We start from the raw sequence: 13,878 nt of genomic DNA, 5'->3' as shown, positions 1-13,878 counted from the left end.
AAGTTCATTCTACAAAAAAATAAAATGGTAGTTAGAAATTGATGGTGTAACACATATGTTCAGTAGCCAATTTATTAATGCTTGAAAGATGTTAACAAAGATTAAAAAAATCATTAAATACATTGTTTTATACCACTACCAACCAAATTGTTTAACATTTCTCACCTGGTAATTTACCTAAACCATCATGCTATCAGCAATTTAGCATACTGTCAGTCCCAGTTTAGAAAAAGGAAAATAGATAAAACTTTCAGTTTCAAAGAAGGTTTTAACAAAATGTTTGAGAAGTAAAGCTACTGCCAATATGTGTTTGATTTGAGTATTTATGTGGTCTATGACTGAAGCCTTTTCAAACTGCACACATTAAAATAAAATCCCTTAAGTTCATAAAGTATCCTTATAGCTATTTTGCGCGTTTGGACTTTCACACAACCCTATCCGCCTGACCAGACTACTACATAGGTGATGCAGCATCATCAGTCAAGTTCTTTGAACCAGTCTGCCCAGGAAGGTACTTTTACCTTAAATGTTGTTCAACTCAAAACCCGAAACATGTTCTGGTAATAAACACATGGGCAAGGTCTATTACAGAGCAACAGTTATTTAATGCATACCTCACTACATCCTAATGACTACTACTTGCACAGTAGGTAAAGAATCATTCGTTCAAGTCCACTCTTTCCAAGGACTACCTTCATTAAGCTGACAGTTTGTTTACTATCCGGAATAAAAGTCCCTGTAATTGAAAAACCAAACCATGACACAGCATGAAAAAATACCCCACCTCCCAGAGGAAGAGGGCAACACACACATGCGTAACTTGCTTCTACGTTCAAAGGCATGCTTATGCTTTACACTCATGTGGCATTCTCATACTTTCATTCCTTTGAGGGAAGCAGAAGGGGAATTAAAACTTGCATGTTAATGCTTTAATGTTAAAGATCAAAATTCTAACTGGAGCTAAAAGTGTTTCTTCTACCAAAGGGATATTCATGTAACAGGATCTATCCTTGGATCTTATTACACAAAACAACTTTCTCCAAACTGAGTGAAAGAATGCTTTCAGACACAGAATTTTAACAAAAATTATGTTGAAAAAAGTTGGTGAAATGCACTTCAGTGGAACAAATTGAAAATCTGACATTGCCCTATAGCCAAATCTTTCATCGCCAATTTAAAGGATACACAAGCAGCAAAGTACGTGAAACAGGAGATAACAGTGCTACTAATTTACCTAAGCAGCCAATTCGTCTCAACAATTTAACAAGAAGTTCTACTTCAATATTAAACCACCAAAACACAAAGCCCCTCTTATTTCTGTTAAAAACATATAAGGTTTTTTAGATCAACAACAGCTTTATACTTTTCGTGCAACATTTCTGGACTTTGAGTCACTAAAAACAAATAACCACAAAGTACTTGAACACTACCACTATCTATCCAGAATATATTACAAAATAAGACAATGCAAATACTTGCTTAAATTTTGGTTTCATGCACATCTGCATTTTAAGAAATAAGCTAAAATCCTACTGTACGTTTTTACAGTATATCACATTCCACCTTCCAGAAGTAGTAAGAACATTGTAACAATGAGCATGAGAAGGTAAATATAAGCTTGACCATACTGCAGCAAAGTAAGGTTTATCTTACTACCTAAAGAAGGTGAAAAGCAAATTTTTACAACCTAGTTTCATTTCAATTTTATTGAACTGTCTACAATATTCTGTGAGTGTGTGCACACACACAGGCACGCACAGAAAAAGTGGTATCTACAAACAGTTTACACAAATATTTACATACATATGTTATTTACATAAACTAGTATGACTGCATGACTTTGGATGTAAAAACCATACGCTTCTTGCACATGTAACTGTTGCATTGGTCTTACAAATGTAATATAAACCTTTTGCAACAACTAGCTAAGCACATATCATAGCTGATTCCAAGTTTTTAGAGCTTGCAGGTTTTTAAAAAAAATACAATACCTAGAACACTGTTATCAAACAAATATGCTTTATTGGCATCTAAAAACAAAATGCACCCAACATTAAAATGTATTTTTTCATTTTTTTAAACCCACTGCAGTACGAGGAACAAATCACAAACACTTACTTTAGAGAAAACAGAGACTATAGTGTAGATTTTACAAAATCACTTTTAATCTCTGTGTTATGCTCCTTAAATAACATGGGCCGTTTCTTTTTCTGCCGAATTGTAGGAACATAAAATATCACAGCTTTGTCTATACTTTAAAATTCTGCAGCAGCCTAAAAACACGGACAAGATACACCAGCACCTGTTTCAAGTATAACAATTTTGATAGCCAACCTAAGGGTAGTATCTAAAAAATTCCATTTTCTTCCATAGGAAGTCTTTGTTTGACAAGCTGTTCTTTTATCTTTTGTGAAATTAAAAGCAAGTGGGGGCAAGTTTATGCTTTACCAGAGAAATAAAAAAAAAGTTTACCTACCATGTTCAAATTAAGAACAGTGTTCTATACAAGTCAGTTGTACAGTTATTTAAGTGAAAGATGAACATTAACATTAGATTAACTTAATTCTGGCAGACAAAAGTGAACTGCTACGGTCCAGTCAGCCATTTATCTATTACAGAGAGATGACAACTTTACAAAAGGTATCTTTTACCTACTGAGTGATGAGTTATGTCCCCTCAGTTTCTGTGCTTTCTACCACTGGTTCACTTTCTATATCAGCTTCTGTGTCACTCTTCTCTTTGTTTATCTCGACGGAAGATGTCAGTTTTTCATAAAGTTCTGGATCATCCTGCACCTGTGCAGTCGGTGGCTGACTTTCTGTCTCTGTATTTTCACCGTTTACCTGGGGCATATTATCGGCTTTGCGTTGGGAAGTGGCCCCATCAAAATATTCAAAAACCCGTGGATGTGGAGGGGGGATCCAGTTGTTTGACATTCTGTCTCTTCCAAACCTGTTCCCATTAATTTCTCTGCAAAAATTAAAATCTCTGTCATCCCTATCCCTCTGTCTTTCCCAGGGTCTTCTGCGGTCATCAAAATCTCTGTGAGCATCTTGTTCAAATCCTCTGTTCCAATTGGGACCACTTCTACTATCAAACCTATAGTTTACATGCCGAAACCTCTCTCTGTCTTCATGGAAGCCTTTAGGGCCACCATAAATAGGGAAGGCATGGTGCTCTCTTTCATCATAATCTCCTCTCTGTCCCCAGTGCTTGTCTGAATTGAAACCAAAATGCTCTCTTCGACCAAGGTTATCCATACCTGGTCTTCCAAAATTCTCTCTCATGTCTACATGTGGTCTTGCAAAGTGTTCTCGTCCATCTACTGGAGGTCTTCCTATACCCTCTCTTGGATCAACTGGTGGTCGTCCAACAGAATCTCTGACATCCACTGGAGACGGTCTGCTAAGATTATCTCTGTTTTCCACTGGAGGAAAGCGATAATCTCTATCTCCTTCCTGCTGAATGTTATCGCCTCCAAGTGGTAGTCTTTTCTCTGGATTAGGAATGCTATCAATATTTTGTCTTCCTGGTGTTCCAAAAGGTCTTTCTGTCTGATTAAAAATATCTCCTGGAGGAAAAGGACCTCGAGGTGGTGGGTGAAGAGATGGATCAAGGATCGCTGGAGGAGGAATACTACGCTGCGGTGGCATTCCTGGCTGCATTAATGGAAACCTTGGTCCAGGCGAATGGGGCATTAGGCCTGGACGGATATCTATAAGAGGCATTCCCGGCATCCTTTGACTACTAATATTTAAATGAGGCATGTTTTGAACCCCAGCTGGATGCTGCATTGCCAGAAGTCCAGAACTACTTGAAATATTTGGTGGCGGCACTCCCATAAGTCCAGAACTACTTGAAACATTGGGTGGTGGCATTATGAGAAGCCCAGAGTTGCTTGACACACACGGTGGCTGTACTCCTGCCAGAACTCCTGAGCTGCTTGAGACACTGGGTGGCTGCATTCCCGTCAGCAGGCCAGGGCTGCTTGAGACACTGGGTGGATGCACTCCAGCTAGAAGCCCTGAGCTACTTGAGACATTTGGTGGTTGCACTCCAGCCATAAGTCCAGAGCTACTCGAGACGCTGGTTGGCTGAACTCCACCAGCAAGAGAAGAGCCACTGGAGACAGTAGGTAGCTGCACTCCTCCTGCAAGACCAGAACTGCTTGAAACAGTTGGTGGTGGCACTCCTCCTACAAGTCCAGAGCTGCTTGAAACACTAGGTGGCTGTACTCCCCCTGCAAGTCCAGAGCCACTTGAGACACTGGGTGGCTGCCCTTCTCCAGTAAGCCCAGAACTGCTTGAGACGCTGGGTGGCTGCACTCCTCCAACAAGTCCAGAGCTACTCGAGACATCATTTTGCACTAAAATGCAGCAAGCAGAAGAACAGTTACCAGAAAACGCCAGTGTAACACATAGCATTCAAAACAAAATGCAGCTTAATCCATATTCAGTTAATGCATTCAGTGATGATACTGCTGACAAGGTCTTTCTCAGTTTCTATAACGAACATACATCATTTTAATCACAATTAGTGATAAAAAGACCTTATGCCACAGAAATAAACATCTCTACACAGCAAAGAATGTAAAGCAGCTTAAAATCGACAAGCCCCACAGCCATCACCCAATTATGCAAGGGAAGTGTTAAAATCTTTCATGCAATTCTACACATTTTATACCATCCTACCCTCTTCTGCTCCTTTCCATTGTCACTTGTGTAGTAAGAGCGCACTTTTAAGAAGCTTTCTAAAGGGCTCCCCGTGCCAGCTTTACTTTGAGTCTACAAAGAAAACATCCCTGAGCATAAGCTGGTAGAAATCAATGATCAGATGATGACAATGATGGTTCTCACCAGTCCTCCAACTTAAACTGAAAATTATACCTAGCCTAAACCCTCCTACTCTGTAGTTATTAGTGTAGTGGATCACAATCTGGAGGAAAAAAACCCTCAGAAGTATGATTCTTCCTGTATGCAATCATATCAGACGATAAAGACATTTCTTACCAGATCTGTTGTTCTCACTGGAAGAAATCTGAAGGTCTGTAAGATGTGACCCCTTTTCATCTGATTCTGGTTTGTTGATTGGCAGAGGATTAAAAACACTTCCAGCAGATAATGTTGGAGTAGCTAGATTGCTAGTAACTGTGCCAACTGGTAGAACAAGGCTAGTAAAAGGAACATCCTTCATCGTCTCTTGTGCAATTGGTAATGGAGGCTGTACTAAAGCTGTAGAGAAATAACAGAAGTGTATCACAGTAATCACATATTCAGGCCTTCAAGATGTTTGGCAGAGGTCAGGCTGATAAATCAAATTAAGTGAAATTAATTACCCTAAGTGTTACATTTTTAAGAATTTCTTATCCTCAACTAGCACTGTTAATATTTAATTTTTTTGTAGAGACCATGAACTGTAGGCAACCTAAGCAATCTGTATTCAACAGATATTTTAAAACATACAGTTTTTAAAAATGAATACAGTTAAAAGGCTAAACAAAACCAAATTATTATGAATTATTCAGTGACCAACACCAAACAGCTCAAGTAACAGATGTATGTTACAGACAGGTTCACATATTGAATTATGCATACATATAATATATATCTAATTTGCTCGAACTTTTTTCAGTAACCCCATGGTAAGTATCATTTTTCTGTCAACTTGAAGAGCTCCGTAAATCCTTTTCCTCAATATCTGCTTAAACCAGCTGAACAATAACTTCCATGTTGGTTTTTTCCATTACACAGGATACATTTCATTAACAGGTAGTATATCAAACAATTAGGCTTTCCATAACACACAAACAACTATTAGACGAATCAAACTTACGTGTTGGAACAACTGGTGGGACAACAGGTGGCGGGACAACAGGTGGTGGAACCACAGGAGGAACTGGGGGAGGCATATAACCTATATGGGAAAAAATGACAAATTATTACAAGAGAAGCAAATAAAGTTTTGCAGTAAAAGATTGTCTGCATTATTGATCGTGAAAAGCTGCATCATGAAGACTAGCAAAAACCAAATATATGGGAAAAGGCAACAGTGGTTACTGTTTTTAAAGTATCTGTTTTGCAGATGATCTGCACGTGCACCTTCAAAAGTAATTTCTGCCAGCAATATCCAAAGAAAAAAATTAAAGAGTTGCAAAAATTTCCAAAAGAAAGGAGATTATTCTTAAGGATTTTTAATCCTTCATTTTTATCAAAGTTTAAAAAATGATAAAATCTGGTGTAATTCCTATTCTTCACAGAATACACTGGTAAAAATAATATTTAGACATAAGTAATTTTAATCTAGTATCATATTTAAGATTCAAAGATCAACTGGCTTAATCAGTAACCAGCAGCTGATGGAAAACTACACAAAGCAAAATGGATGCAGAAGAATGCATTAGGTATACTCATTATATCCTCAACTTCATTTTTACTAACTTACCGGGCGGTGGCTGTGAAGGGTTGAAACTCGCTCGCAAGAAGGGTGGAGGAGGAATTGCACTATAACCAGGAGGAGGGACAGACATTGTGACAGGAAACGCAGGTGGAACCAAGCTAACAGCAGGCACAGCTGGAGCTACTGGAATCTTATTTCATGGAAAGAAAAAACAAGCAACTTCAATATTTAATGATATTCAATGAGGAATTGAAAAAAGGATAAATTGACTCAACTGTAACTCATGTTAAGCACTAAATGTACCAAAGGCTTTGTATATATTCTGAACACCCTGAAGAATTAGACTGCTTTCTGCAACGGTACCTACACTACAGCTAAACAAGAACACTGGAAGAATCCTATGCTATCTTTTCTTTGTCTAAAAAAGATCAGGAAAATACACAGTTAAACACTATACTTATTCAAGAATAAAAATTCACCTATGGCACAGAGGTGAAAGCAGAAAGGGAGAGAGAGAAAAGGAAGGAAAATGTAGATAGCGTGGCAATTTGAGAGCACTTCAAAAACAGTGATTCTGTTCTATTCAGAAAAAATTACTTATTTTACAACAGTAGTGGAAAGCCAACTTAGTGTATGTAATTATAAGGCTAATAATCCTGACAAAATCCTGGAAATTACTGTTTCTCAAATGCCTGAGCTACATGTTTCAATATAGTGCAGTGTAATTACAAGTAATTAGCAGCAATATTAAATATATAAAAGCAATATATATTTAAATATATACCGATCCCAGTATATACTAGGAGATAGTTGAAACGAAGACTCAAGACAATTTTGTGAAAAAAGCTCAAAATTCAATGCAAGCTAATGCAAACGTTAACTTTTCACAGTAATTTTGCGTCAGCTCAAGTACTGGAAATACCTACACATGTTAGGAAGGATAACACTAGTAATATGAATACATACAACACTGTATTGAGCAACTGCTTCTCATTTTACAATTTCACATGATCATTATAAAAAGGGTTAAAGAGTCTGGAAAAAAGGATTTGTATTTATACCTGATAAACATGTGCAGTGTAGTATACTAACAAAATTACACTGTATTCTTCTACACTTCCACAATAGCTTGTTACTGATGGGATGTTAATAAAAATTGTTTTAGCAGAATGAAAAAAAAATACAGCAGATAATCAAAGAATATATGCAGTAATTCATGAGAGAATGCAACAGCACACTACTTCAGCAATCAGGCCATTTAAAGATGAGACTGTCCTTATGAAATCCTACCCCAAAATTACTGAGAAAATATTTAAATATATTGTCAAAGCTGATATGGGGAAAAGTGCGTCAGTAGAGATGCAACAAGCACAAGTGAAAAAAAGATTACTGCATTGCTGAGCTTACAGAAAGATGCTTTGTTTTTTAAGCAACTTGCTTTATGGAAACTCATTTTAATTTCTCCTTAAGAAACTAACAGGCCAGTGTGTAACTCTCTCTCTCTTTTTTTTTTTTTTTTTTTTAGTGGTTTGTTGGTTTGTTTTTACCACTGCTGTCTTCAACACTTAAGCTGTACACAAGTGTGTACACAAGTGTGGGATATGTTGGGCATGAAACTGATGATTTAGCTCAACCACAGCAACTGAATCTACTCTAAAATATTTCAGAGATAAACACACATGGACATAGGACTTAAGTGTTGGGTTTTTTTTTTTTATTTAAGTACTTCAACACAGCATTAAAGTTTACCTGTATTGAATAAAAACCTTCCCCTCCAGTTCTGTGAGGTTTTTGCAAACTCAGACCAATACAAACCTGCAGCATAGTGACTGGTTGCGTATAAGCTTCTGTCTGTGTTGTAATAACTGTATTCTTATCAACTGCAGCACTCTGTGTAGTCTGAATATTTTCTTTAGCTGCTTCTGAGCTTCTGGCCGTTTCCCATTCTTCAAAAAAAAAAAAGTATATATTTAATATAAAAAGATAATTCATATGTTCATTTTTGTTTAAATACTAAAAAGTCCTCTTCTTTTTTAAACAATAAATTTTAATCTGGTATCTATACAGATTCATTACAAATAACCCCTAAACTTACTAGGAAAAGAAGCAAATGTAATAATTTATTATTATATATTTTAAAGAACGAAAAGTATCTTTTATAACCTGTAATACTCTGCTTAATTATACCTGTATACAAACTGTTTTGTCAAAACTTGCCAAGTGTTTTCACCTCTCATTCTGTTAATAACTTGACATATAGAGTATGTTACAGTTTTCTAAAAACTGCTGCTGTTAACATATTTGTGTTATCAGCTGGCTACTGTAGAATGACAAGAGAACCCTCGTGCTAAACAAACCTCCCCCCAATCCTCATTTTTTCCTTCTGCCACATCCTCAGAAAATTTTGTATTTCAAGTGTAACATACTGAATGTATTTCAGTAATGTTACATGTTTTAATTTTTCTGTCATTTATATTCAATTTTTACTCAAAACAAGAGTGCATTTTGACCTGAAAAATTATTGTCGCTATTACAAAAGTCTAATCATCTCAGTCTTCAGTTTACTTCAGTATAGTCCAGTGATTTGGTGCTAGATCTATCTCAAGAACACACAGTGCTCAGTCTCTTACAAATACAACGAACCTCTCAATTGGGTCTCACAATAAGGTCTAACATAACTTGCTTTCCTGTCTCTTTGACTTCATAGAGGAAATACCTTAAGGTTCAGATAAGCTGTGCCTATTTGGACAAGTTCCAACTCTAACTTTAGTCTTATACCTGAATATAAGACTTTTCGCAATCACAAGCAGATCATAACATCTATACAAATCAATATTCTATATACTTGGAAACGAGTGCACAGAAAATTCATAACTTTTAAAAAAAGCTATCCTTTATTAGCTTGCTTAAATTCATTCCCCTTTGTCACTAATTCCTCATTGGCATGACAATCAACTAATTACTCATCTACAAAGATATTCTAATTTCATTTTTACCATGTCATTTATATTGTAAACAAGCAGCCAGTAAAATTTATGTTACATTTAAAAGGGCATTTATTATCCAAACAATAAACTTTCTGAGGATTTGCAATTACCAAAATAAACATATTTTCTAACTATCAGAATCATGTTAATGTCCATACCTGTATTTACTGTTTCTTGGTCAATCATGCCACCTTCAGCAAAGCCTTCCAAATCGTCCAATTTTACTTTCTCCCAAGGAATATATGAAACTCCCAGATCCACATCCCAGAATTGCTTGTATTCTGTTTTCACACCTTTATTCAAAGCCCAGGCAATCTGAAAATAAAACCCAACCAGATAATCCAGCTAAATCATATAACCTCCCAACAGAGTATTTCAGATCATTTCCTTCATGTTTCTGTCGTTGCAGATCAATCTTCAGAGTCTCTTTATTAGAATTTTAACAAGGTTTTAATTTCAAATGAACCTGTAGGAAGTTTACTTGACCTGTGCAACAGATATGTGGAAGGTTAACTACATCAAAAAGCTTGAATCTTCTACATTAATCCTAACATATATATGCGGAAATTAAAAATACACTATTTCAAGGTCTCATCAATCAAAGAAAGCAGAAAACCCCACAGCATTTAATCTTATACTTAAGTCTGTAAGAATACTGTCAAATTTAATATTAAGTGATCCACACAGTCAGGTCCAGGAGGTCGTTTACAGTCTTGTACTCTTATCCCCAGCACATACATAAAATGTTCTCCATGTATTTCTTAAGTATCAAGTAATTAATTTCATTTTACTATCCTACATATCGCCTGGTAAAAGCTGCATTTTACATGGAGAGGAAAGAAAATTCACACCTTACCGCTTCACTCTTCTTGCCATATTGTACGTTTGAATGAACCGTTGCTAAATGACAAATCATCATACTAAAATTGTACTGTATTTGGAATGGACAGCATCCTTAGATTAAAACCAATTTACCTTAATAATTTTAGATCCAATTTTATAGGACCCAGAACTAAGTTTCTGAAGAGCACGATACGCATCTTGTCGATGAACCATACAGACATAAGCACAACCTCTTGGAGGAATCATCTATGGATAAAAACAAATAGTATTAGAAAGTAAGAAAACCATTACCTCAGATTATGTAACTACACTAAGTGAATACCAATACTAAAAAAGGAAAGGTTTACACCGTGAACAATCATTACCTTAATTAACAATATTAAAAATGGAAAGGTTTACACCGTAAACAATGATTACTTTAATCAACAATATTAAAAATTTTGAGCATTAGCAAAACTTAAGAGTGATATTGGCAGGGTACTTCAGTTACAACATTTTCAAGAAGCAGCCGGAAGCTAAAGAATGGGTGCTAAAAGTTACATGAAAGATTTGAACAACATTGAGCAGGCAAGAACCGGGAGCTATACTATGACAACTTCAGAAAAGCAGAGGCTGCTACCTCTTCTTAAGATCCCAATTCACTGCAAGTTGAGCAACAGCCTTTCACAAAGGCACAAACTTATTAATTATAAGTATCTTGCATTTTTGAAGGGTAGAGTCCTCATTCCCAAAGTGTAATTTCCACTAGCTTTGATGTTTTATTTAGGAAGGAAAAGTATGATGTGGCATGTAACCTTTGAAAGTCTGCAAATCATGTATGACAAACTCTTATTTTAGTTTTAGTCACAAATATAGGTGTGCTTTTATGTTGTTTGGGACCACAAAGTAATACAACAAACCAAAATACTTAAGATGACAGATTTTAACGCAGTTCTTAGAAAAATATATTTAAGATACACAACAATGTTACCCTAGGTACTTTAAGTTTTGTGGAATGCATAGGATTAACTATTTACAAATGGTTTGCCTCTGAAACGTAAGAGGTACTGGGATATCATGGTTGTTAGATTACTTTCCTTTGGGCTTTCTTAATTGCTAGTCCCTGCAAATCAAAAAAAGTCTTAAATAACAGGCGATGGGGGGGGTGGGGGGCCTGACTTGGGAAGCTTTTTATAAGATTCTGTAACGACACAAAAACTATTCCTTATTAATTATATACTTGAATTTATTAACATGATAAAAAAAGAGTAAAAATATTATCTGAAATGAATGAAATTGCATGAGAAGCACTTCAAAACTGCTGGAGCAAGAGACAAAAATCCAAATTTCTCTCAGGTTGGTATGTTACTTTAGAAGAAAAATACTTTCTCTTGAAGTTACATCATAGGCCACACTGAAGTATGACTCTAAACAACTAAATCTAAATTACTCCAAATCATAAGAAATGTATCTCTAAATGATAAACATATCTTTAATTGCCACATTTTAGAATAAACACTTGTTTACAGTACAATTTCTTCTCTTCTAAATGTTTTGTCCACACTGATTTAATTTAAGAAACCCTCTGTATGGAATGTAACCAAGAACAATGTGGATACACATCAGTTAGTGTCCAAAAGTCCAAGGAAAAAAGATACTTTCCCCATGCCATATCACAAAAAGATAAAAGACGTAACTTCATTTGTTAAGACCTTGGTTTAAAAAACTGTGTCAATGGTTAGTACTTGGGAAAAGCCATTTTACCATGAAGTGTACTGCCTGTAGTGCTTCAAAAGACAGGACATCAAAACCAACGAGCAAATACCACAGCCACAGGTTTTAAACGGTGATAAAACAAAACAGTCTCCTAAATACAAAGGAATTCAGTGGCATAAGCGTGTTTAAGTTGCTAGTCTGTAATCCCTGAAAATGTATGGTAACATTCTTACTTACATTAATTGACTCTATTTGTCCAAATTCTTCAAACAAATTAGTTAAATCTTGCTGTGTAGCCTTCTTGTCTACTTGACCTACCCAAAGAGTAGTACTGCAAACTGTCAAGAAATACAGCAATGTCAAACAAAATACTAGACTGTTAGCTTATAAAATATTCTATAGCACGGATATAAAAGGTTTTACAACTACACAGAAATCACTGATCAAAAAGCAAAAATAGTAAGTCTATTACTTACTTTATAGAGATCAAGTACATTGACAAAAATGTTAAAGGGTTAAAAGATACCGAACAGACATTCAGTACAAGTGTTCATTCTTCTTGTTTTGTTTGCTTTTAAACAATAGTTGTTTTAAAAGAAATGAAAAAATAAAAAATTATCTAAATTATTAGCTACAGGAAACCACAGTAGAAATTACTCGGGGAGGAAAAAAAAATAATTTCTATTCCACATTCCATAAAAAACACAGCTCTAGGATTTAAAGTCAATTTTAACAAAGTAAGATTAAGTTCTAACTGGCTAGAATGTATTACAGAAGGAACTTAACTGCAGTATTATGCACTGCATTTTCACCTGAAAGAAATGGAAACTATACTTTTACTTCACCTTGGGGAACATCCCAGAAAGACGAAGCTGGCTGAGGCTCACAATTGAATTGAGGATGTCCATGATACTCCTGACTTGCCAATTTCACAAGCCCAGATCCCTACAATTGATCTCCCAAATGCCTACCTCCACCCCCCTTGCCAAACACACTCACTGACATGTGAGCTAAAACTTCCTTCTCCAACTCGTCTCCTAGATATTACCCAATCTATGTGTGCAAATTCTGACAAACTCACAGCAGTTATTTCCACCTAACACAGTGTAATCTAAACCAGCAAGAGATTAGACCAATATTGGTGGTTTTCCTCAAATACCTTACTACCCTGAATAACTCACCCAGGATCTTAAAGGACCTAAGGTAGAACAAAACCAGACAACCTGGATCTCTTGGGCTTGCACTAACCTGAACGAAGGAAACATTCTTTCTCGATCATCCTCTTGATACATCACGCATCCTCCCTGTACTAATAATCTTGGTGCATCAAACTGGAAACCAGTGCTGTGCATTCCTCTCTCAACTGCCATTTTCAGTTACAGCAGTACTCAGCAGTACTGAAAAAGACTAGCCGTAAGTTTTCTCTTGGACAAAAACTTGTTCCTTACATGCTTGTAGATGGCCCTTTTTTCCTCATTGTGTTAAGCTTTATGAAATGACTCTTCAGACCTCAGCAAGTGGTAACAGTTGCTGTCACTGAACAAATTTCATGACGTAGAAAGCCTGTAGGGTGAATTACCTGTTTATTTATTTATCCCCCAACAAAGTTTCCACACTTCACTTAGCCTTCTTAACATCTTCTTTCCATGAGCCAAGTCATTTCATAGGACCTCAACTCCTGCTGCTGTTCATCAGATTTCTTAACATCCTTGCCTCCCAGCTCCCAACTATACTGATTATACCTCCCTGCTTTGCAGACTGCTGGGAGAAATCTACACCATAAAACTGATCTGCTGCTTTCCACGTGAAAAGCCAGAGAATTAAAAAAATATACACACCTAAACTGTAGTACAGTCCTGAGTTTGAAACCACCTTGGAATGATGTAAAATATTAATGTGAAGAGAACTGAAAGCTCTTTCCTTTGCAGAAATGAATTTTGAACTGCTTGTCAGATAG

The 13,878-nt window shown here is 36.1% G+C and overlaps 1 protein-coding gene across 9 annotated transcripts in view; it reads right to left on the bottom strand.

Annotated features, from left to right (window-relative positions):
- SCAF8 (SR-related CTD associated factor 8) overlaps nt 1-13,878 on the bottom strand; it is a 167,120-nt gene that overhangs the window by 106,818 nt on the left and 46,424 nt on the right. For 7 of the 9 annotated variants that reach the window (XM_055713805.1, XM_055713808.1, XM_055713810.1 and 4 more), the window contains 8 exons: nt 12,159-12,259; nt 10,359-10,472; nt 9,542-9,698; nt 8,212-8,342; nt 6,442-6,586; nt 5,833-5,913; nt 5,010-5,231; nt 2,003-4,366 (listed from right to left, as the gene is read on the bottom strand). In XM_055713805.1, coding sequence (XP_055569780.1) covers nt 2,667-4,366; nt 5,010-5,231; nt 5,833-5,913; nt 6,442-6,586; nt 8,212-8,342; nt 9,542-9,698; nt 10,359-10,472; nt 12,159-12,259 — 2,651 coding nt within the window. In that variant the 3' untranslated portion in view covers nt 2,003-2,666. Of the gene's footprint in view, nt 1-2,002; nt 4,367-5,009; nt 5,232-5,832; nt 5,914-6,441; nt 6,587-8,211; nt 8,343-9,541; nt 9,699-10,358; nt 10,473-12,158; nt 12,260-13,878 lie in introns of those variants that run through there. The other 2 variants (XM_055713807.1, XM_055713806.1) reach the window with 1 other exon arrangement.

This window comes from Falco cherrug, chromosome 6, assembly GCF_023634085.1.
Source record: "Falco cherrug isolate bFalChe1 chromosome 6, bFalChe1.pri, whole genome shotgun sequence".
NCBI classification, from domain to species: domain Eukaryota; kingdom Metazoa; phylum Chordata; class Aves; order Falconiformes; family Falconidae; genus Falco; species Falco cherrug.
This window is presented reverse-complemented; position numbering and strand designations above follow the sequence as displayed.